We start from the raw sequence: 21,414 nt of genomic DNA on the forward strand, positions 1-21,414 counted from the left end.
CTAACTTTAAGCGTCAGTTGTCAGAGCAGCTTACCGTCCACTGCACCTGTACACAGCCTTTCTGAAATTAGCCCACCCAACTACCTCATCCCCATATTGTTATTTATTTTGCTTATTTGCACATCTTTTGCACATCTATCATTCCAGTATTATACGAAATTGTAACTATTTTGCACTATGGCCTATTTATTACCTTACCTCCATAACTTACTACATTCGCACACACTGTATATCTTTTCTGTTGTATTTTTGACTTTATGTTTTGTTTACCCCATATGTAACTCTGTGTTGTTGTTTTTATCGCACTGCTTTGCTTTATCTTGGCCAGGTCGCAGTTGTAAATGAGAACTTGTTCTCAACTGGCTTACCTGGTTAAATAAAGGTCAAATAAAAAATACCAAAACGGCCTTGAGAATGCCAAGAGTGTGCAAAGCTGTCATCTATGAAACCTGATAGAAAGACAAACAGTTTGGAGGGACAGCCTTTTTCAATGCATCACAATTTCAGGCTCTAATGCAACAGAAATGGTAAGAGAGGATACTTGCTACAAGTCATGTAGATATTCACCATGAAACAGTCATGTCAGGGAGGCAGTCGCCAGAAACAGCACTGTTTAACACTTGTTACTACATGATTCCATATGTGTTAATTCATAGTTTTTTTGTTCTACAATGTAGAAAATAGTAAAAATAAAGAAAAACCCTGGAATGAGTAGGTGTGTCCTAACTTTTGACTGGTACTGTATGTCCGCTGGGCATACGGCGGAAAGAGCATGGATGTGGAGTCAATTTGGTCTGATCGGTACAGTGCATTCGGAAAGTATTCGGACCCTTTCACTTTTTCCACATTTTGTGACGTTACAGCCTTATTCTAAAATGGATTCTAAAATGGATTCTCATCAATACAATACCTCAGCACACAATACTCCATAATGACAAAGCGAAAAGAGATTTTAGAAATGTTTGCAAATTTATTTAAAAAATTACAAACCAATACCTTATTTACATAAGTATTCAGACCCTTTGCTATGAGACTCGAAATTGAGCTCCAGTACATCCTGTTTCCATTAATCGTCCTTGATGTTTCTATAACTTGATTGGAGTCCACCTGTGGTAAATTCAATTGATTGGACATGATTTGGAAGGGCACACACCTGTCTATATCAGGTCCCACAGTTGACAATGCATGTCAGAACAAAAACCTAGCCATGAGGTCGAAGGAATTGTCCGTAGAGCTCCGAGACAGGATTGTGTTGAGGCACAGATCTGGGGAAGTGTACCAAAAAATGTCTGCAGCATTGACTGTCCCCACAAACACAGTGGCCTCCATCATTCTTAAATGGAAGAAGTTTGGAACCACCAAGACTCTTCCTAGATCTGGCCTCTCGGCTAAACTGAGCAATCGGGGGAGAAGGGCCTTGGTCAGGGAGGTGACCAAGAACCCGATGGTCACTCTGGCAGAGCTCCAGAGTTACTCTCTGGAGATGGCAGAACTTTCCAGAAGGACTACCATCTCTGCAGCACTCCACCAATCAGGCCTTTATGGTAGTGGCCAGACAGAAGCCACTCCTCATTAAAAGGCACATGACAGCCTGCTTGGAGATTGTCAAAAGGCACCCAAAGGACTCTCAGACCATGATAAACAAGATTCTCAGGTCTGATGAAACCAAGATTGAACTCTTTGGCCTGAATGCCAAGCGTCACGTCTGGAGGAAACCAGGCACCACTCATCACATGGCCAATACAATCACTACGGTGAAGCACGGTGGTGGCAGAATCATGCTGTGGGGATGCTTTTCAGCGGCAGGGACTGGAAGACTAGTCAGGATCGAGGTAAAGATGAATGAAGCAAAGTACAGAGATCCTTGATGAAAACCTGCTCCAGAGCGCTCAGGGCCTCAGACAGGGGCGAAGGTTCACCTTCCAACAGGGCATTGACCCTAAGTACACAGCCAAAACAATGCAAGAGTGGCTTCGGGACAAGTCTCTGAATGTCGTTGAGTGGCCCAGACAGAGCCTGGACTTGAACCCGATCGAACAAAAGACCTGAAAATAGCTCTGCACCGCGACGCTCCCCATCCAATCTGACAGAGCTTGAGAGGATCTGCAGAGAAGAATGGGAGAAACTCCCCAAATACAGGTGTGCCAAGTTTGTAGCGTCACCCAATAACACTTGAGGCTGTAATCGCTGCCAAAGGTGCTTCAACAAAATACTGAGTAATGGGTCTGAATACTTATGTAAATTTGAATTCCGTTTTGTTGTTTAAATACATTTGCAAACATTTCTAAACCTGTTTTTGCTTTGTGATTATGGGGTATTGTGTGTAGATTTATGAAGGGGATAAAAAAACAATTTAATCAATTTTAGAATAAGGCAGTAACGTAAAAATGTGGGAAAAAATCAAGGGGTCTGAATACTTCCCGAATGAACTGTATTGGGTGGACTTTTTCCGAGAGACCATGCCACTCAACCACTTCAGAGAGATTCTGCCAAATCTGCGGCAGGTGTACACGAAACAAGGACCATAAACTGTGCAGTGCAACCAATTTTGTTGTTTGTGGGGCTTGCTCACACAAAGCCGCAAAGCTGTGTGCTGACTGTGGACCAGAAGCATAAAGAAGATGATATTGTTTCATGCTAAATGCATGCATATAAGGACACAATATAGTGTCCAATACAATCAACAAATTACTATTTTAATATAGTTCCACAAATATTTATTTATGCCAGTCATCCTTTACAATTGTTCATGCACTTGTGGTTTTGTTTAGGAATAGGGCAAATAATTTCACCTGTGCACATGGCTGGTTTATTATTATTATTAATATATTTTTAGTTTCTACTTTGTCAAAAGAAGCTGTAACTGCACTTCATAAATTACTGTAACTCTATTACTAATCGAATCTACAATTGAAGTTGATCAAATGGGTTACGCTAATTTTTTCATTATAAGGGAAATGAAAAATGGGCTTATTGGCCTACGTTTTGTCTAGGACTTTGTAGAATTATACAAAACATATCCTTGACTCTCTAAAAAAATATGTGTATTTTTTTGGATATATTTCCACAAATATTTATTCATGCAATTAATCCTTTACAATAGTTTATGCACTATTTATCAAGCATTGGTGCTCATGTTTGCGCACCTTGCGGGTTGATATGCATCTGATACATATGCTAAAGAGGACACACGGCAACGCTCTCTAGCGGGTACTTATAGGCTGAAAGGCCAGGTGGTTGTAGTGTTAAAGCGAGTGCAGAAGATGTCATCTACATTCCTTCAGTAGCTGTCCCTTGATTTTGTCTGCTCCTGGCGCTTTGTTGGATTTGACTCTCGAAGACCCGTCTCACCATCTCCTCTGCGGTTTTCTCCATCCAAGGCCTGGAACTCCGGTTGTTCCCTCAGGCTTTCTGTTACAGTGGAGAAGTCGTGATTATCAAAACTACAGTGAAAAGTGTTGAGTTCATTGACAAACTGTTCCTCATCCTTTTGGTTTTCCCTTGGGTTTTCTTCTTGACTTGACCGGTAAGGTTTGCCAGTCCTGCCTGAGATTCCCTCTGTGGAACATGGTTTCCACTTTTTCTTTTTTGTAGTTGTCCTTAGCTTGGGCTATGTGTTGTTTTACTGTCCTCTGCATGGTTTTCACTTCCTCTTGGTTGCACGCAAGAAAAGGCTGTCAGTTTTGTCTTAAGTTGCTGCAAGGGTCTAGCCGTGTGTGTGTGCGGGCACACATGTAGTTATCCTAGCATTGATTTACTCAGGCACTTTAATAACCCTCTCTGCTTTTTTCTCTTTTCCTGTCCCCCTTTCTGTCCTCACTCTCTCATCCTCTCTGTATCCCCCCTCCCTTTCTGCCCTCTCTCCTCCACCAGGCCAAGCACCTGCAGAAACCCTATGAGATCAACCTGATGGAGGAGCTGACTCTGAAGGGCATCACCCAGTACTATGCCTACGTCACTGAGAGACAAAAAGTCCACTGTCTCAACACGCTCTTCTCCAGGGTAAGCCTTGGCAACGTTGAACACACACTCTTTTATGTGAATGTACTTGTAGTCTGGTATGTGGGCACAGATTAGTGTACCACAGAGCCTTTACAGGCAGCCTTTATTACCATCGGTAGTAATGAGTTAGACAATATTTTAAGGTCGTGGCTGCAGATCTGACTTTTCCCTGACCTTTTTTTTCCCTGGACTAAAGGTCCTGAAGCTTCTGCACGTGTGAGGATCACATTGTGCACATGCATTTTCTTTACCCACACATTTTTATGGTCTCCTTCCATTCACATTTCTCACTGTCAATCGTGAATGATAATTCTTCAAGTTTTACCGGTGAAAAGTCGTAGTATCTGCATACCAACTAGGGCTGTTATGGTGACCGGATTACTGACACGCCAGCGGTCACGAGTCATGACCACAGTCAAATTCCACGTGCCTGTTCAGTCACGGTAACTAGGCTGATGGTCATTAGTAGCCTACCGAACTTGCTATAACTGCCAGTCGCTAATGGCCTTTTACGCAGCTCTCTATTGTCCCTATAATCAATGAGACATCAAACGCAATCCAATATCAAATCAAACACTTAATGAGAGCCCATGAGCTCATGTTGCGCCACATTTCTATAGGCTATGCAATTGCATGAGAAGTTTTAATGGCCTCTATTAAAAAGAGGATCCCATCAGCTTTCTATAGGCTTGCTATATTTATTTCTCAACTTTCCTAATATTAAGCGCTTTGCTTTACAACAGGAGTAGCCTACCTGGCTGGCATGAAAATGAACCATGAGAAAAGTGTCTTCGATTCGCTATTTAAGTGCATACGGATTACGTGTTTTTGTTCCCCTGCCCCTGTTCCCACAAATGCCTGATAATGGTCCATTCTAAATCAAAACTAATTTCACACATGTATTATTTAGTATATTTAAAGACTGAATATTAATCCGCTTTACAACCGGTGTAGCCTACCTGGTGTATATAGGCAGCGCGCGAGTTTCAAGTTTGGGGAAGCTAATTTTCACCATAAAAGTGCACCTTTTGTAATAAAGCATTCCATGCATCATCGCATTTGCAGACTTATGTAAGATGGCCTACTATTCGTAATGTGACGAGTAGATTGGAAAGTCATAATTTAGGCTAATATAATTCAATCACTGTTTGTAAAAAAGACAGTTTAATGCATGGCTGAGCGAGTATAGCATAGAGCAGATCTAGGCATTGAATGATGTAACATATAAAGCCCCACCCACCAGACTGTCGACTAATCGCGTTCACGTTGTCATGCTGCGTCACGCGGTTGCTAAGCTAATCGTCACGCAATCCCTTCTCAAAGTAATTGTATATGTCGAGAAAGTGCCTATTTTCCTCAAGTACGTAATGTCACGATTCTAAAGCTATACGATACTACAGATAGGAGGTTAATTATCTCACATATCGGAAAAGATTTGTAGTGTTGTACTTCTTGTTGACGAAATTCGTGCTAATGTTGGGTTTTTAAACTAGTGCCCAATAGACTCCCATTCACTCCTTGAAGGAGAACGCTCCTTGTCCCAGAATGCACCGTGCGGCTCATTGATGTAGCATGGGCAACGTTTCCCCAGCTCCTCAAAAGTATATCTGCCGTTGCGAATGTCAGACTCCACTCTGAGGCACATCGATCTGCAGGTTGAACATGGTGAGATTGTAGACTCCTAAATTGATAGTGCAGTTTGTTTAGGCGATTTTACAGCTAACTAGCTACGTTACATGCTGATATTGTCTTTGGTATTATTGTGTGTAGCTACGTTTTCTTTCTTACTAGCTAGCCCAGAGAAAGAGCATTGCATTGTGGGTTTTGTAGTCTACTTGAGCTGCAACAGATTTCCACAACGATTTTCCATGTTGCTACCAACCTTCTTATAAAGCCAAATTGAAACGTATTTGTTCACAAAAAATATAGTTCATACATATTAGTGTTATTTAACACTAAATTAAAGGAATGGATTTTTTCTTTAAGCTAGAAATGCCGTTCAAACTTTCAAATGTGCAGACTGGTCTCGCTTGAGTTGCTTGTATACAAGTTTTTGATATCCTTTATACTTTTTAAAATATTCAACTTTTTGTCCTCCATCCCCTTGTATTGGATTTCCTCAACATTCTAAATCTCTCCATTGTGACATCATCACTTCCAACATTCCATTCACAGTAAATACAACAATACAACTTTTGACACGTATCGGCTACTTTGACCACTTTGTTAACAACTTAGACACAACATTTGAGCGTATGAAATCTTCCTCCATGTGTCATGACTTGCCCTCATGGGCTGAGGATCAAAGATGCCGGCTAGGCAAAGGTTTGAACAACCCCTTTCCTGGGGGCAAGTTTTATGACCGGTCGTAAATTCCTTGCAGAAACGTACTTTTCCATGCCATGCAGTATTTGGAGAGGGAATTTCCCTGTCAGAAAAAGGAAGTCTTCCCGCCAAGACTCCAACATCCAAAAGTGGATAATGAAACAATATTCCTACTTAAAAGAATGTGGGAAATTGTTGGTGGAGACTTAAAGAACAATCATGTCAAATTCGTTACTATGTTGTGATGTCATTAAAGACGGTGGAACAACATAACTGTATCTCTGGGGATGTACACTTCCCAGTTATGAGGTTTGCATCTAATTGTTGTATAAAACGAATGATTAAGTATAATAATACTTTTGTGAAGATAACAATGTGATTTTAGCATTCTAGATGAGATTGTTTTCCATATTGATTTGTTCTCAGTCAGTGGCCACGCCCAGATGAGCACAAACATGGAACGCCCATTTTACACAGAGTGCATAAAAAGCCTTGTGACCAAATTCACCTCAGACCAGGAAGATCACGGCTTAAAATGGTTGACACACTACAAGACCAGCAGACGTGAAGCTTGAGCTAAACGTTACAAAATGGTTTAAAACTACAACTCCATTACCAAAGGAAGACCAAGCATACTACGGTATAAGCCAAATGTTGCATATGGTTGCATTTCTACAAGACCAAAGAAGCGTGAAGCTGAAGCTGCACGTTACATAATGGTTAGACCAGAAAGACCAGAAAACGTGAGACGTTAGTCCACACGTTTGAAATGGAGAAACTCTCAACCTCTACACAAGGTGAAGAAGACGACAATGCAGCTGGCATGTATAGTTGTCTAAGAAACTTTCACAAAAGACACGCGAGGAGAAGACAATCACTCTCAGACAACCGCTGGTACATCTGAAGTATCCATTCTAACCAAAACTACGACCAGAAACTCTACCAAGGACATTGGGATCTCTGGTGGGCAAACCAGAGTCCTACATCATCAACTCAACTATTGAGGACAGCTACACGTAAATACATGTTGCATTTCTAATCCGAATGAGCGTTTAGTGGGATTTTAAGCATTTGTATTTCCTTGAGCATATTTTCCAAAGTGACCCTCCTTCTACCCAAGCATTCATGCTATTGTTAGTCCAGTCCACTAGGGACCTGTTTTCATTGTATTACGTTAGTAATCAATAACCTGTGTGCGTTTGTATTATGTTATTATTTATTTAGTTAGTAAATAAATAACTAAGCCAATTTGTGTATTGCTGATTCATCAACAAGGTTAGGGTTCTTTCAGGTTCAAGGATAATGCTTTGTTCAGAATGAGACTGATGAGGTAATTATTTGATAAGTGACTATTATCGATATATAACATATCTTCTAAGAGTTTAATTTGGGAGTTGGTAATGAGTTAATTGTTACATGATTAATTTAATCGAGTGACAATTAAACATAGTTAGGTGATTCGATAAATAACAGTCGTACATTAAAGTAAGTCACGTCACGACACGTCTCTGCTTTTCAAATCTGACACGGAACAAAAATATCTTATTCTGATAAAGTTACAGCTGTTTTAGTATCTGCAATAACAGCATTTTCTGTAACTTCTATTATAAACTGAAATTTTGACCACTTCCCCAAAAAGTTAGATAAAAAGTTCGAGGGTATGACATTTTAATCCACTTGTCTGCTATTCAAATTTGTTCGTAAAAAAATATCCACTACGGATCTAACGATACAGCTGTTTTAGTAACTGCATTAACACCCCCCGTATGGTCCCTCTAATCACTCTTACATCAATGCAGACGTAATCGAAAATCTAATCAAACACTTAATGAGAGCCCATGAGCTCATGTTGCACAACATTTCTATAGGCTATTCAATTGCTTGAGAAAACAGTGATGGCCTCTATTAAAAACAGGAGGATCCCATCAGCTTTCTATAGGCTAGGCCTACTATATTTATTTCTCAACTTTCCTAGTATTAAGCACATTGCTTCTCTTTACAACAGGAGTATAGCCTACCTGGCTGGCATGAAAATGAACCATGGGTAAAGCGTCCTCCATTCGCTATTTAAGTGCATAGATGACATTTTTTTCTTTTTTTCTGCCCATTAGTATATGAAAAAACAAGATTAAATCAAGAACATTCTGATGGGTGAAAATATAAACCTATCACTTGTGAATTATATATTATCAGTTGTGAATAATGCCCAGCTTGTGTGCAGTAAGACAAACAGCTCATGCATTTTTTTGTGACCTTTTTCAAATCAGTCGCACAACTCATGTAGCCTATCCCATAGGCCTACATGTTTTGATAAGGTTTGTATCACAACTAAAGTGGACAAATAACTTCTTAAAATTAAGCACATTAATCCGCTTTACATCGGTTGTAGAGCCTAACTGGCATACATACGCAGCGCATGAATTTGAAGTTTGGGGAACATCATTTTCACCATAGATATGCACCTTTATAATAAAAGCATTACATGCATAATCGCATTTGCGGTCACTTTTGAGAATGGTGTTTTCCCGCTAATTGATTGCATTTTGGAACATTCGTGCTTATAGTTTACTGCCTGTTTGCGCATTGCTGCGCTTATAATGTAAAGAAATAGCCTAATAGTTTATCAACATTTTAAGATAAACGTTCTGATCTGTTGCGTCAGACTCATTGCTTAATGGGTTTTTTTTATGCTAGTGGTTGTATTAATTTGGGATCTATCGCATCCCACAACTGTCCCAGACTATGTTTGGAATATTTATTTATTGCAAAGAATAGAATAGGTCAACTTTTGTACTATGTTGGATAGTAGATTGACATAGGCAGCCTATGTACAAAAGTTGATAGGCTAGTGCTTTTGCTGTTTGTTAGTTATTAATCTTGTTGGCTGACGAAATGTAAACGTAGACAGTCCTTCCAATATCTTTAATATGTGCCTCGTCTGGTGTCCAACCTTCCCAAGTTCTTTCACGTCACCCCGCTCCTCCGCACACTCCACTGGCATCCAGTTGAAGCTCGCATCTGCTACAAGACCATGGTGCTTGCCTACGGAGCTGTGAGGGGAACGGCACCTCCTTACCTTCAGGCTCTTATCAGTCCCTACACCCAAACGAGGGCATTGCGTTCATCCACCTCTGTCCTGCTGGCCACCCTACCTCTGCGGAAGCACAGTTCCCGCTCAGCCCAGTCAAAACTGTTCGCTGCTCTGGCACCCCAATGGTGGAACAAGCTCCCTCACGACGCCAGGACAGCGGAGTCACTCACCACCTTCCGGAGACACTTGAAACCCCACCTCTTTAAGGAATACCTGGGATAGGATAAAGTAATCCTTCTACCCCCCCTTACCCCACCCCAAAGAAAGAAAAAAAACATATTGTAAAGTGGTTATCCCACTAGCTATAAGGTGAATGCACCAATTTGTAAGTCGCTTTGGATAAGAGCGTCTGCTAAATGACGTAAATGAAATAGGGTACATTTTCTTCATATCATGTTTCTTTAGACCTGTCTAAATGAATAATGGATTTATTGTGTTGGTGTACGCTATATTAAATTGATTTATTAGACTTGTGACGAGTGTAATGTTAGCTAAAGAGACTGGTAGTCAGACTAGTAGAGCAGAGACTTTGCGTAGAGAATAAACACATGCACAGAACGTGTTCCGCACATTCGCTTAATCTTCGCAATCTTTAGTCCGGGGGGGTGGAAAGGTCCGGATAAAGTCAGATTCGCAACCACTCAGATCTTTCAAACCCACTTCAGAAATGTTTACATTCATGTTAAACCATCGCCTAAGACCTACCAGAACTCTATATTTTAGTTTTTAATGCATTTAAAGCTTTGAGATTCTCATGAAAAGCGCTATATGAAGTACATTTGTTATTGTTTGTTAGTTTTAACATTTCCTTTCTCTTGTGGTTTGTTTCTCACAGCTGCAGATCAATCAGTCCATCATCTTCTGTAACTCCACCCAGAGAGTTGAGCTGCTGGCCAAGAAGATCACCCAGCTGGGCTACTCCTGCTTCTACATCCACGCCAAGATGATGCAGGTGAGCGATTTAGATTCACGCTTATTGTCCTACAAGAGGAAAATCTGCATCCGCCTGAAAAGAGGGAAAACATTATTATCGGGTTGGAACCAAAATTATTTTCCAATCGTTTTCATTCTGAACAGAAACATTTTTTTCCCGTTACGTTCATATGTTAAGACCAGCAAAATAAAGTTCTGAACAGGTTCGTACAAAAAAATAACGGTTTATATCATTCCTTGCTGTTCCTTTTTATACCTCTTTTATACCAGTTTTTTGTTTTTACATGTACAGTGCCTTCAGAAAGTATTCAAGCAACCACACACACACACCCACCCACACATACACATTTACTCTACATTGTTCATGTGTTTCACCTAACCTCATGACCAAAAACTCACGTTGCTCTAAATGTCATAACCCTCTGAAGTCTTCAGTGGTGTTATGTGGACTGTGTCAATGTGCATTACATAGGAAGTGCACCCCTATTGATAAAACTAACACAAATGTATGGTTGTATTGGACATGTGAAGTATGCACTTCTATGTTTCCGTTCCACTCATTGGATGATTCCGACTGTGTATCTCTCTTAGTTGGTTAGGATATCAACCCTGATAACATGGTCTTTAACCCATTTAGATATTAATGAAGCGAATGATAAATATAATGATTGTGTTGATCCAGATTAAAATTTCCTGAATTTTACCAGAGATGACGATCACTTGTGATTACTATAATGTTAAAAGATTTTACATTTACATTTAGCAGACACTCTTATCCAGAGCATATTTTTTTTACTTTTTATACTGGCCCCCCGTGGGAATCGAACCCACAACCTTGGCGTTGCAAACGCCATGCTCTACCAACTGAGCTACACGGGTCCTGTGTAACAACCTGTATAGCAGTTGATCTAATTCCAAGACAAGCTTATTTTCTACCTTTAATTTGAACGTTCGCAGTCTTCCTAAAAATCACGACCACCTTGTTCATTATCTGTCTTCTCTCAATCATGAATTTTCCATTGTTGCCCTTTCAGAAGCATGGTTGACTGAAGAGACTTATGGCATGTCTCCTTATGATGCTGTTCACCACTCTAGAACATCAAGTGGGAGGAGGAGTGTCCATTTCTGTTCTGTTCGTAGAGGACCTTGCACTTACATCTGATAATCTTTCATAGAAATTCCCTCCAGTTCATTTGTGGGTGGTAAAGTGGTAATTGGATGCATCTATCGGCCACCCGATTCTGATATTGGGAGTTTCATTGATATCCTTGCATCAACATGGATTTGATTAATAATGAAGATAAAATGTGTTTTCTATTGGGTGATTACAACATAAACTTATTTAAAAGCGAGAACCACTCAGTGACATCTGACTTTTTGAATACTTTATACTCCAGCTATCTGTATCCCCTCATCTATAAGCCCACAAGAGTGACCAGTTCATCTGCCACCCTTATTGATAATATTTATATAAATCCTTTGAATAATGTGGCTAATACAGATATACATTATGCTGACATTTCTGACCACTTTCCAATGTTCCACTTCTTTGGCCGCTGGAAATGAACAGATGGTAATGATTAGTAGCAGTAAATGTAGAATATTTAACCAAATTAATTGTGAGCGCTTTAAGATGTTGATTGATGATATTTCATGGGAAAATGTTTATAATCAGGCCGATGTGGAGTCTGCTTACCAGACTTTTCTCACATCTTTCAATTCTGTATTTCATCACTGCTTTCCCTTAGTTAAATCACATAAGAGAGCAGCAGAAGGGTTCCTGAAACCTTGGTTTACAACCGGTCTCAGAAAATCCTCAGTAAAAAAAACTAGTTGTATAAAAAGTTTCTCACAAATCCCTCTCCCCTGAATTCTGCAAATTACAAAAAGTATAAGAACAAATTGACTCACCTACTTCAGATATCCCAAAATATATATTTTATTAACAAATTCCAAGAATCCTTAAATAATATAAAGTAAACTTGGAAAATAATCAATCAACTGTGAATGTGGGTTCCTCTCTGTCAAAGAAAATAGAGAAAGCTGATGGAAATCCCTTGGAATACATTAAGGGCCATTTCCCTTCTCTGCTTCAGTTTGATCCTCCTGATGTAATGGATGTGATTGGTAACTTAAAGATATCAGCAGCAGGTCATGATGAGATTGGTGCCTTTTTGGTGAAATCAGTGTCTTCCTCGATTACTGATCCTCTAACGTATATCTTCACCAAATCTATGCAAACTCGTATTGTTCCTGAATATTTGAAAATTGCCAAAGTTATCCCCCTCCTATAAATCTGGGGATCCAAGATATTTTACAAATTATCGTCCAATTATCTGTACTACCATGTTTTTCACATAATCCTAGAAAAATTGGTGTATAGGGGAATGTTGAAACATTTAAATCAACACTGTATTCTATATCGTAAAAACTACTCCGCAGATATGGCTCTTTTGCAACTTGTGGATAAAATCTTTACAGCCCTGAACAACAATGAATACGCTCTTGGCATCTTTTTAGATTTATGCAAAGCATTTGACACGGTTGATCATTAAATATTACTTTCTAAATTGCATTACTATGGTTTTCATGATTATACATATAATTGGTTATATAGTTATGTTTATGATAGTGAACAATTTGTATTCAGACCCCTTGACTTTTTTCCACATTTTGTTACAGCCTTATTCTAAAATGGATTAAATCATTTTTTCCCCCCTCATCAATCTACACACAATACCCCATAATGACAAAGCAAAAACAGGTTTTTCGAAATTTTTGCAAATGTATTACACATAAACTGAAATATTACAGCCTCGGGTCTTCTTGGGTATGATGCTACAAGCTTCGCACACCTGTATTTTGGGAGTTCCTCCCATTCTTCTCTTCAGATCCTCTCAAGCTCTGTCAGGTTGGATGGGGAGCGTCCCTGCACAGCTATTTTCAGGTCTCTCCAGACATGTTAGATCGGGTTCAAGTCCGGGCTCTGGCTGGGCAACTCAAGGACATTGAGACTTGTCCCGAAGCCACTCCTGCATTGTCTTGCCTGTGTGCTTAGGGTCGTTGTCCAGTTGGAAGGTGAACCTTCGCCCCAGTCTGAGGTCCTGAGCGCTCTGAAGCAGGTTTTCATCAAGGATCTCTCTGTACTTTGCTCCGTTCATCTTTCCCTCGATTCTGAGTAGTCTCCCCAGTCTCTTCCGCTGAAAACATCCTCACAGCATGATGCTGCCACCAACATGCTTCACCGTAGGGATGGTGCCAGGTTTCCTCCAGACGTGACGCTTGGAATTCAGGCCAAAGAGTTCAATCTTGGTTTCATCAAAGAATCTTGTTTCTCATGTTCTGAGAGTCCTTTAGGTGCCTTTTGGCCAACTCCAAGCGGGCTGTCATGTGCATTTTACTGAGGAGTGGCTTCTGTTTGGCCTGATTGGTGGAGTGCTGCAGAGATGGTTGTCCTTCTGGAAGGTTCTCCCATCTCCACAGAGGTACTCTGGAGAGTCAGAGTGACCCTTCTCCCCCAATTGCTCAGTTTGGCCGGGCGGCCAGCTCTAGGAAGATTATTGGTGGTTCCAAAGTTCTTTCATTTAAGAATGATGGAGGTCACTGTGTTCTTGGGGACCTTCAATGCTGCAGAAATATTTTGGTACCCTTCCCCAGATCTGTGCCTCGACACAATCCTGTCTCGGAGTTCTACGGACAGACTGGGGGTCAGCCTGATGAACCAAACTACTCAGTAATCTCTTCCATATAGCCTAACTCTCACACATTCACAAGCACACACACATTTAAACAAAACAATTTGTTATATTTTTGATTACTGATCAATTAATTCATGAATAGTAGGTTTTATCTTTTTTAACAAACCTTTTTTATTTTTGTACTTATGTATTGTATATTGCTTTTTTGTAGTGTGGTTTTCATATAAGCCACTGGGCTTCCAACCAAACCTGCACACCGGTTTTATTTTTTCTATATTTTTTTATCTGTATTGTTGTCTATCACTTGTTTTCTTTGGTGCAAATAAAGTAAACTAAACCCCTTGACGGGCGGCAGGTAGCTTAGTGGGTAAGAGCATTTTGCCAGTAACCGAAAGGTCGCTGGTTCTAATCCCCGAGCCGACTAGGTGAAAAATCTGTCGATGTGCCCTTAAGCAAGGCACTTAACCCTAATTGCTGTAAGTCGCTCTGGATAAGAGCGTCTGCTAAATGACTAAAATGTAAAATGTAAATGTAAATGTAAACATATTCCACATTTTGTTGTTACAGCCTGAATTCAAAATTGATTAAATTGATTATTTTTCTCAACCATCTACGCACAATACCCCATAATGACAAAGTGAAAACATGTTTTTTGGGGGGGAGATTTCTGCTAATGTATTGAACATTATTCACATCCCTGAGTCAGTACATGTTAGAATCACCTTAGGCAGTGATTGCAGCTGTGAGTGTTTCTGGGTAAGTCTCTCTAAAAGCTTTGTGAAATTGGTTGTTGATCATTGCTAGACAACCATTTTCAATTCTTGCCCTAGATTTTCAAGCAGATTTATGTCAAAATGGTGAATTAATCTCCCAGTGACTGGTGGAAAGCGGACTAAACCAGGTTTTCCTCTAGGATTTTGCCTGTGCTTAGCTCCATTCCGTTTTCTTTTTATCCTGAGAAACTCCCCAGTCCTTAATGATTACAAGCATACCTATAACATGATGCAGCCACTACTATGCTTGAAAATATGGAAAGTGGTACTCAGTAATGTTTGCATTGGATTTGCCCCAAACATAACACTTTGTATTCAGGACAAAAAGTGAATTGCATTGCCACATTTTTTGTAGTATTACTCTTTAGTGCCTTGTTGCAAACAGGATGCATGTATTGGAATATTTTTATTCTGTACAGGCTTATTTTTTACTCTGACAATTAGGTTAGTATTGTGGAGTAACTACGATGTTGTTGATCCATTCTCAGTTTTCTCCTATCACAGCCATTAAACTGTAACTGTTTTAACGTCCCCATTGGCCTCGTGGTGAAATCCCTGAGCGGTTTCCTTCCTCTCCGGTAACTGAGTTAGGAAGGATGCCTGTATCTTTGTAGCGACAGGGTGTATTGATACACCATCCAAAGTGTAATTAATAACTTCACCATGCTCAAAGGAATATTCAATGTCTGCTTTTTTTCTTTTCTTCCCCATCTACCAATAGGTGCCTCACTCTTTGTGGTTGAATCTGTGTTTGACATTTACTGCTCGACTGGGGGACCTTACCAGTGGAGGCAGCTGAGGGGAGGACGGCTCATAATAATGGCTGGAACAGAGCAAATGGAATGGCATCAAGCCATGTGTTTGATGTATTTGATACCATTCCACTGATTCCGCTCCCAATTATGGTGCCACCAACCTCCTGCGGACCTTACAGATAATTGTATGTGTGGGGTACAGAGATAAGGTAGTAATTCAAAAATCATGTTATACACTGTTATTGCACACAGAGTGAGTCCATGCAACTTATTATGTGACTTGTTAAGCACATTTTTACTCTTGAACTTATTTAGGCTTGCCATAACAAAGGGGTTGAATACTAATTGACTCAAGACATTTCAGCTTTTCATTTTTAATTAATTTGTAACAATTTCGAAAAACTATTCCACTTTGACATTATGGGGTACTGTGTGTAGGCCAGTGACGACAAAATCACAATTTAATACATTTTAAATTCAGGCTGTAACACAACAACATTTGGAAAAAGTCAAGGGGTGTGAATACTTTCTGAAGGCACTGTAGCTCGACATTAATTACTTCACCAATCAGTGCGGATAGAGCAGCTTGCTATGGAGCGGGCAAGCTATTTACATGCATTGGACAGACGAGAGTAAGGCGCGAGATGCGACTGACATTTGGCGGATGGGGAGAGAGCGAGAGGCGGTGCAGGAGGCTTGGCTTGAAGCACTGGGCATCTTGTTATGACAAGCATCATAATTAGGCCCACAGAATTGTACCTACGGAGGAGTGACTTCTATGAAGAAACTTTTAATATCTTTGAACTTCAGAAAGTTGGCTTAACGTTGGACCAGCTAGCTAGCTAACAAGCTTATGTGTGCAGAGCGGCACCAGAATTAAAATAAAAACACGTCTTACCTTTTTGTAGTTCGTAAATCCAATGTGAAAGGTGATAACTATAGTATCCTTAACTAGCATTGAAAAGGTTAATCAATTCTTCTCTAATGAAAAATCTCTCTCCCTAACTTCTGAATCACGCTTGTAATGTCAGTAGGCTACTAGACTATTCTTATGAGGTCGAAGGGCAGGTTGCCTACACACTGGCAAATATTTTCTGGCAGGCAGACACTGGAATACGTTTCTGAGTGACAGAGTGAGGGCTTTGCGTAACTTTGTGTTTTTTGTGGAACTGGAAGAAAATGCCTGGAACGGTGTTAACCGGTTCCCATGGTTTTAAAATAACAGTTATGTTCCGGAACAGTATAGATTACTTTTGTTCGTGGTTCTGATTCTGTTCCTCCAAAAATGTCATTATTTTCCAGTTTTTGGTTCTGTTCCCTGGACCGGTTCCAACCCATTATTATGATTATTATTGTTATTATTAACATATTTAGTGGGTCTGCAAACCATACCAGATTTAATGATGATTCAGATTCATGTTTGTTGTCCTACAAGAAAAAACCTGACCAGAGAGGAGACAGACCTTTGGGCAGAAATATGGGGAATATATGAGTTTGTACTAGTCAATCTATGGGAGCCATGAGAAGAGATGCTTTTCTGAGGTTGTGTGTTCAGTGCTCTCATTCAGTGTTCTTTTAATCCTCACAGGAGTACAGAAACCGTGTGTTCCACGACTTCAGAAATGGACTCTGCAGAAATCTTGTCTGCACCGGTACGTGTCCACAGGGCTCTAAAGTGCGACCATTTTGGTCGCATATGCTTCTAATAATTTAGCTGTGCGACCTGGAATATTAATTTGGGAGCACCAGTGCACCTAGAAAAAGAAAATCACCCAGATAATTGTTGTAATGATTAGGCTTCGCTCTACCGTTGTTTCTGAGTGCCCTAGAGAAATAAAGCTATTCATTAGTTTCATGGTTGTACCCAGGCACGTAACCCCCAACCCCAATATTAGAGACGGGTCAATTTCACCCCCTCAATAATATACTGTGATGAATTTGATTGATTGAAAATTATTACATGTAAAGCGACAGGCAGCTACTGGCTTTCTATGGCTTTAGGCCTACACCACACAATGCTACCTTTATTTTATGATTGAATCCCCCTCATCTCCAATTATGCTTTTGGTTTGGCCCGGTCCTCAGAGGCCGAGGTTTGTGAAGAGAAAAAAAGTTGCGCAAGACTGGTAAGGTGAATGGAGAAACGCGCAATATCTCCCCTTTCGCTCTCTCTCCTCTTTTCTTAGCACACATATTTGCGGGTTTGTTAACTTGGAACAAATAAAATAATGCAGTCAAATTTAACATGCTAAATTCATAAGCACAAATAATAATTATATTGAAAAGGATACTTTTTCAAATGGAGGAAGTTTCTATTGCGAAGTGACAAGATGTGCATCTCGCGTGTGAGCGCTATTTCTCAAAACGAGTGATAATTGGTAACAGTCATATTCGGCTCAATTTTGAGTATTATAAACCTTAAAAAACTGGTTTCTAGTAGGCTACAGAATTAGACATGGGCTGTTTCTCTGAACCTCAGGCATTAGGCTCAAGCAACCCTGTTTCTCTCCTCAGTCAGAGGCAGCCTGCCTCCCAGACTCTGACCAGTAGCAGCAACTTATTCTCTTTATTTAGTTTAGAAAACAAATTTGAAGGCCAAAATTGTGAGGGGAACGCACTAATCATGTTTATGCAACCTAGTAATCATCCTTAGAATACTTCCAGAACCAACTTCAATTTGAGAAAATCTACAATAGAAATTGGCCAACCCTAGTCTTCATTCATAGGGATGCATGTGACATTGCACAGCGGTAAACAGGTTTATTTCTCCTTATTTTTCTTCTTGATTTCAATATGGAAGGAGAACCAGGTACTGTGTTTGTGTGAACTGTTTCTTGAGTAACAGTCTAAAATGAGTAAAAATCCACGTTAAAATAATTTATTCTTATACCATATTTGTGGGTAACAAATCAAATTGTATTGGACACATACACATATTTAGCAGATGTTATTGCGGGTGTAGCGAAATGCTTTTGTTCCTAGCTCCAACAGTGCAGTAGTATCTAACAATTCACAACAATACACACAAATAAAAAAAGTAAAAGAATGGAATGAAGAAATGTATAAATATTAGGACGACCAATGTCGGAGTGGCATTGACTAAAATACTGTAGAATAGAATACAGTATATACAGTATATACATATGAAATGAGTAAAGCAGTATGTAAACATAATTAAAGTGACTAGTGTTGCATTATTAAATAGCAGCAGTTCATTAAATTGTGGGGGGGGGATGCTCTGGTGCTCCTAAATGTTATGTTGTGCTCTTAACTTTAAATTGGGAGCACCAGTGCTACCAATTACATTTTTTTATTTAAAGCCCTGCGTATCCATATGAATAGTTTCTGTATATTTTGTTTGGTATAATCAGATTTTACTTGGGTATGTAGTACAGTTGATTAAACTGTTTTCTGGTTTACTGTTTGAAACAGATCTGTTCACCAGAGGTATTGACATCCAGGCTGTCAATGTTGTCATCAACTTCGACTTCCCCAAGAACGCCGAGACATACCTGCATCGCATTGGAAGATCAGGTATGGACATTTTCTTGTGTTGTTTATGTGCTTCTTGTGGTATTATGTCAATGCTTTTTATCATCTTGTAATATCTGAATGTTCTGTTTTGCAAACATGGCCACATGTACATTCCATCCCTCTGTGGTATTGTCTCTCTCAGGGAGGTTTGGTCACCTGGGCCTGGCCATCAACCTGATCACCTCTGAGGACCGCTTTAACCTGAAGTCCATCGAGGACCAGCTGGTCACCGACATCAAGCCTATCCCTGGCAGCATCGACAAGAATCTCTACGTAGCAGAGTTCCACGCCGCCAACCTAGACTGCGAGGTGGTGGAGGAGGTGTTGAAGGAGACAGGCTGCCAACAGGGGGAGCCCTAGAACCCCTCAACTGGTGAGTCATTCACTCTAACATGCTACTGAGCCGGTCTAGCAATATGGAAAATTCCTCAGAAGACGAGATGGACCCAGTACTTTAATGCTTATATATGCATATGATACCTATCAGTCTGACATGCCAGTGAGAATGCCTAATATTTTAGGTCGACCCTAACTTAGATCTGAAAGGGTCGGATAGGTGTAAGCAATATGGTAAATTCTTTAGAAGGCAAGATGGCCCTATTACCATATTTCTTACATCTATCAAATAAGGGGATAAGGGATATTTCGAATTCGGCACCAGTCTTGTGATGTGCATAACGTGTGTGACCCATCTTTCATCCTTGCCACCTTATCTTCCATCCAGGACAATAGGACATACCCGGCTTTTGCACAACATTCAGCTCTTGCACACAGGCTTCAGCCACCTCTTCAACTTGTCTTTTCTCAACCTTCAGAACCTGGCACATGGATGTTAAGGTCAATTTTAGTTTTTGCTGATTTGTATGTTCTGTTCTTATTCCCCCTTGTTATTTCATTAAGAGCTTCCTGCATTTTTTGGTTTAAATTGGCTTAACCATGTTGTTTTGCACGAAAGGTAACTTGCCCAATGCACACTGAATGAGATCCATCAGTCCTTTTTTGGCTTAAGACATGTAGGTTAATGTTTTTTGGATTGTATCCTGGTATTGCAAGGTAATAATCAGCTGAAAAACTTCAGAGATGGGTGAGGAACATTGTCTTTAAAAAAGTAAGAACCATGCAAAATATTGATCAAGTTGTATTGTTTCCAGCTGAATATGTATTTTATGGCCAGCTTTGGAGGAAGACAGGTTTTTATCAACAATGACATGAGCCCTATTGTTAACCTTAGGAACGACCACTAAGGGTAAAGAAACTTCAGATCTTGGAAAGCTCATTCACTTACATGCATTTTTGCTTGGAATTAAGATGCTATATTTTTAGGTTTAAACGTATTCATAAATTCACAAATAGTTCGATAATAAATCCTTTGCTACAGCACTACTAATATCCAACTTCGACTTGAATAATGTATTTTCTGTACTACTACATACACTGAGCTTACAAAACATTAGGGACACCTTCCTAATATTGCGTTGCACCCCCTTTTGCCCTCAGAACAGCCTAAAATCGTCCGTTTTCTAAAGTGTTTCGAAAGTGTTCCACAGGTATTCTGGCCCATGTTGACTCCAATGCTTCCCACAGTTGTGTTGAGTTGACTGGTATGTCCTTTGGGTGCTGGACCATTCTTGATACACACGGGAAACTGTTGAGTGAGACAAACCCAGCTGCGTTGCAGTTCTTCACACACTCAAACTGCGCTTGGCATCTAGTACCATACCCCGTTCAAAGGCACGTAAATCTTTTGTCTTGCCAATTCATCCTCTGAAAGGCACACATACACAATTCATGTCTCAATTGTCTCAAAGCATAAAAGTCATTCTTTAACCCGTCTCCTCCCCTTCATCTACACTGATTGAAGGTGACATCCAATAAGGGATCATACAGTAGCTCTCACCTGGATTCACCTGGTCAGTCTGTCATGGAAAGAGCAGGTGTTCCTAATGTTTTGTACACTCAGTGTATATAGTTAGCTGGGTTATCAAACGAATGCCTGTATTGGAAAATAGCTACATAGCTTGATGGCTTTAGGTTGCTTGAAAGTGGTCATGTTCAAAATGATCAACAGCTATCTAGTTCAGCAGCTCGAGTCACGTACACTTTCAGCGGCGCAGTCCGTCCCAACCGTAAAATAAATGTTTACGGTAGGTTATTCAAACCTGATTTGTTATCGATGACAACTAGCTGGCTCAGGTCTTTAAATTGCACACAGTGATGTTTTTTTCAACAATATTTCTGCTGATGAAAAGTGACACTGCTTGTGCCTTGCCTCAAGCTAGCTAGAGTTACCTAGGTATACATGA

At 40.1% G+C, this 21,414-nt stretch overlaps 1 protein-coding gene across 2 annotated transcripts in view; it reads left to right on the forward strand.

Annotated features, from left to right (window-relative positions):
- The window catches only part of LOC121586278 (probable ATP-dependent RNA helicase ddx6), a 48,138-nt gene extending 27,242 nt beyond the window's left edge, over positions 1–20,896 (forward strand). For both annotated transcript variants that reach the window (XM_045226286.1, XM_041902861.2), the window contains 6 exons: positions 3,874–4,002; positions 10,254–10,370; positions 17,166–17,229; positions 19,010–19,111; positions 19,254–19,484; positions 19,836–20,896. In XM_045226286.1, the coding sequence (XP_045082221.1) occupies positions 3,874–4,002; positions 10,254–10,370; positions 17,166–17,229; positions 19,010–19,111; positions 19,254–19,471 (630 nt within the window). In that variant the 3' untranslated portion in view covers positions 19,472–19,484; positions 19,836–20,896. The remainder of the gene's footprint in view (positions 1–3,873; positions 4,003–10,253; positions 10,371–17,165; positions 17,230–19,009; positions 19,112–19,253; positions 19,485–19,835) is intronic.
- Positions 20,897–21,414: the final 518 nt, after the last annotated feature.

The sequence above is a fragment of the Coregonus clupeaformis genome, chromosome 17 (assembly GCF_020615455.1).
Source record: "Coregonus clupeaformis isolate EN_2021a chromosome 17, ASM2061545v1, whole genome shotgun sequence".
NCBI classification, from domain to species: Eukaryota; Metazoa; Chordata; class Actinopteri; order Salmoniformes; family Salmonidae; genus Coregonus; species Coregonus clupeaformis.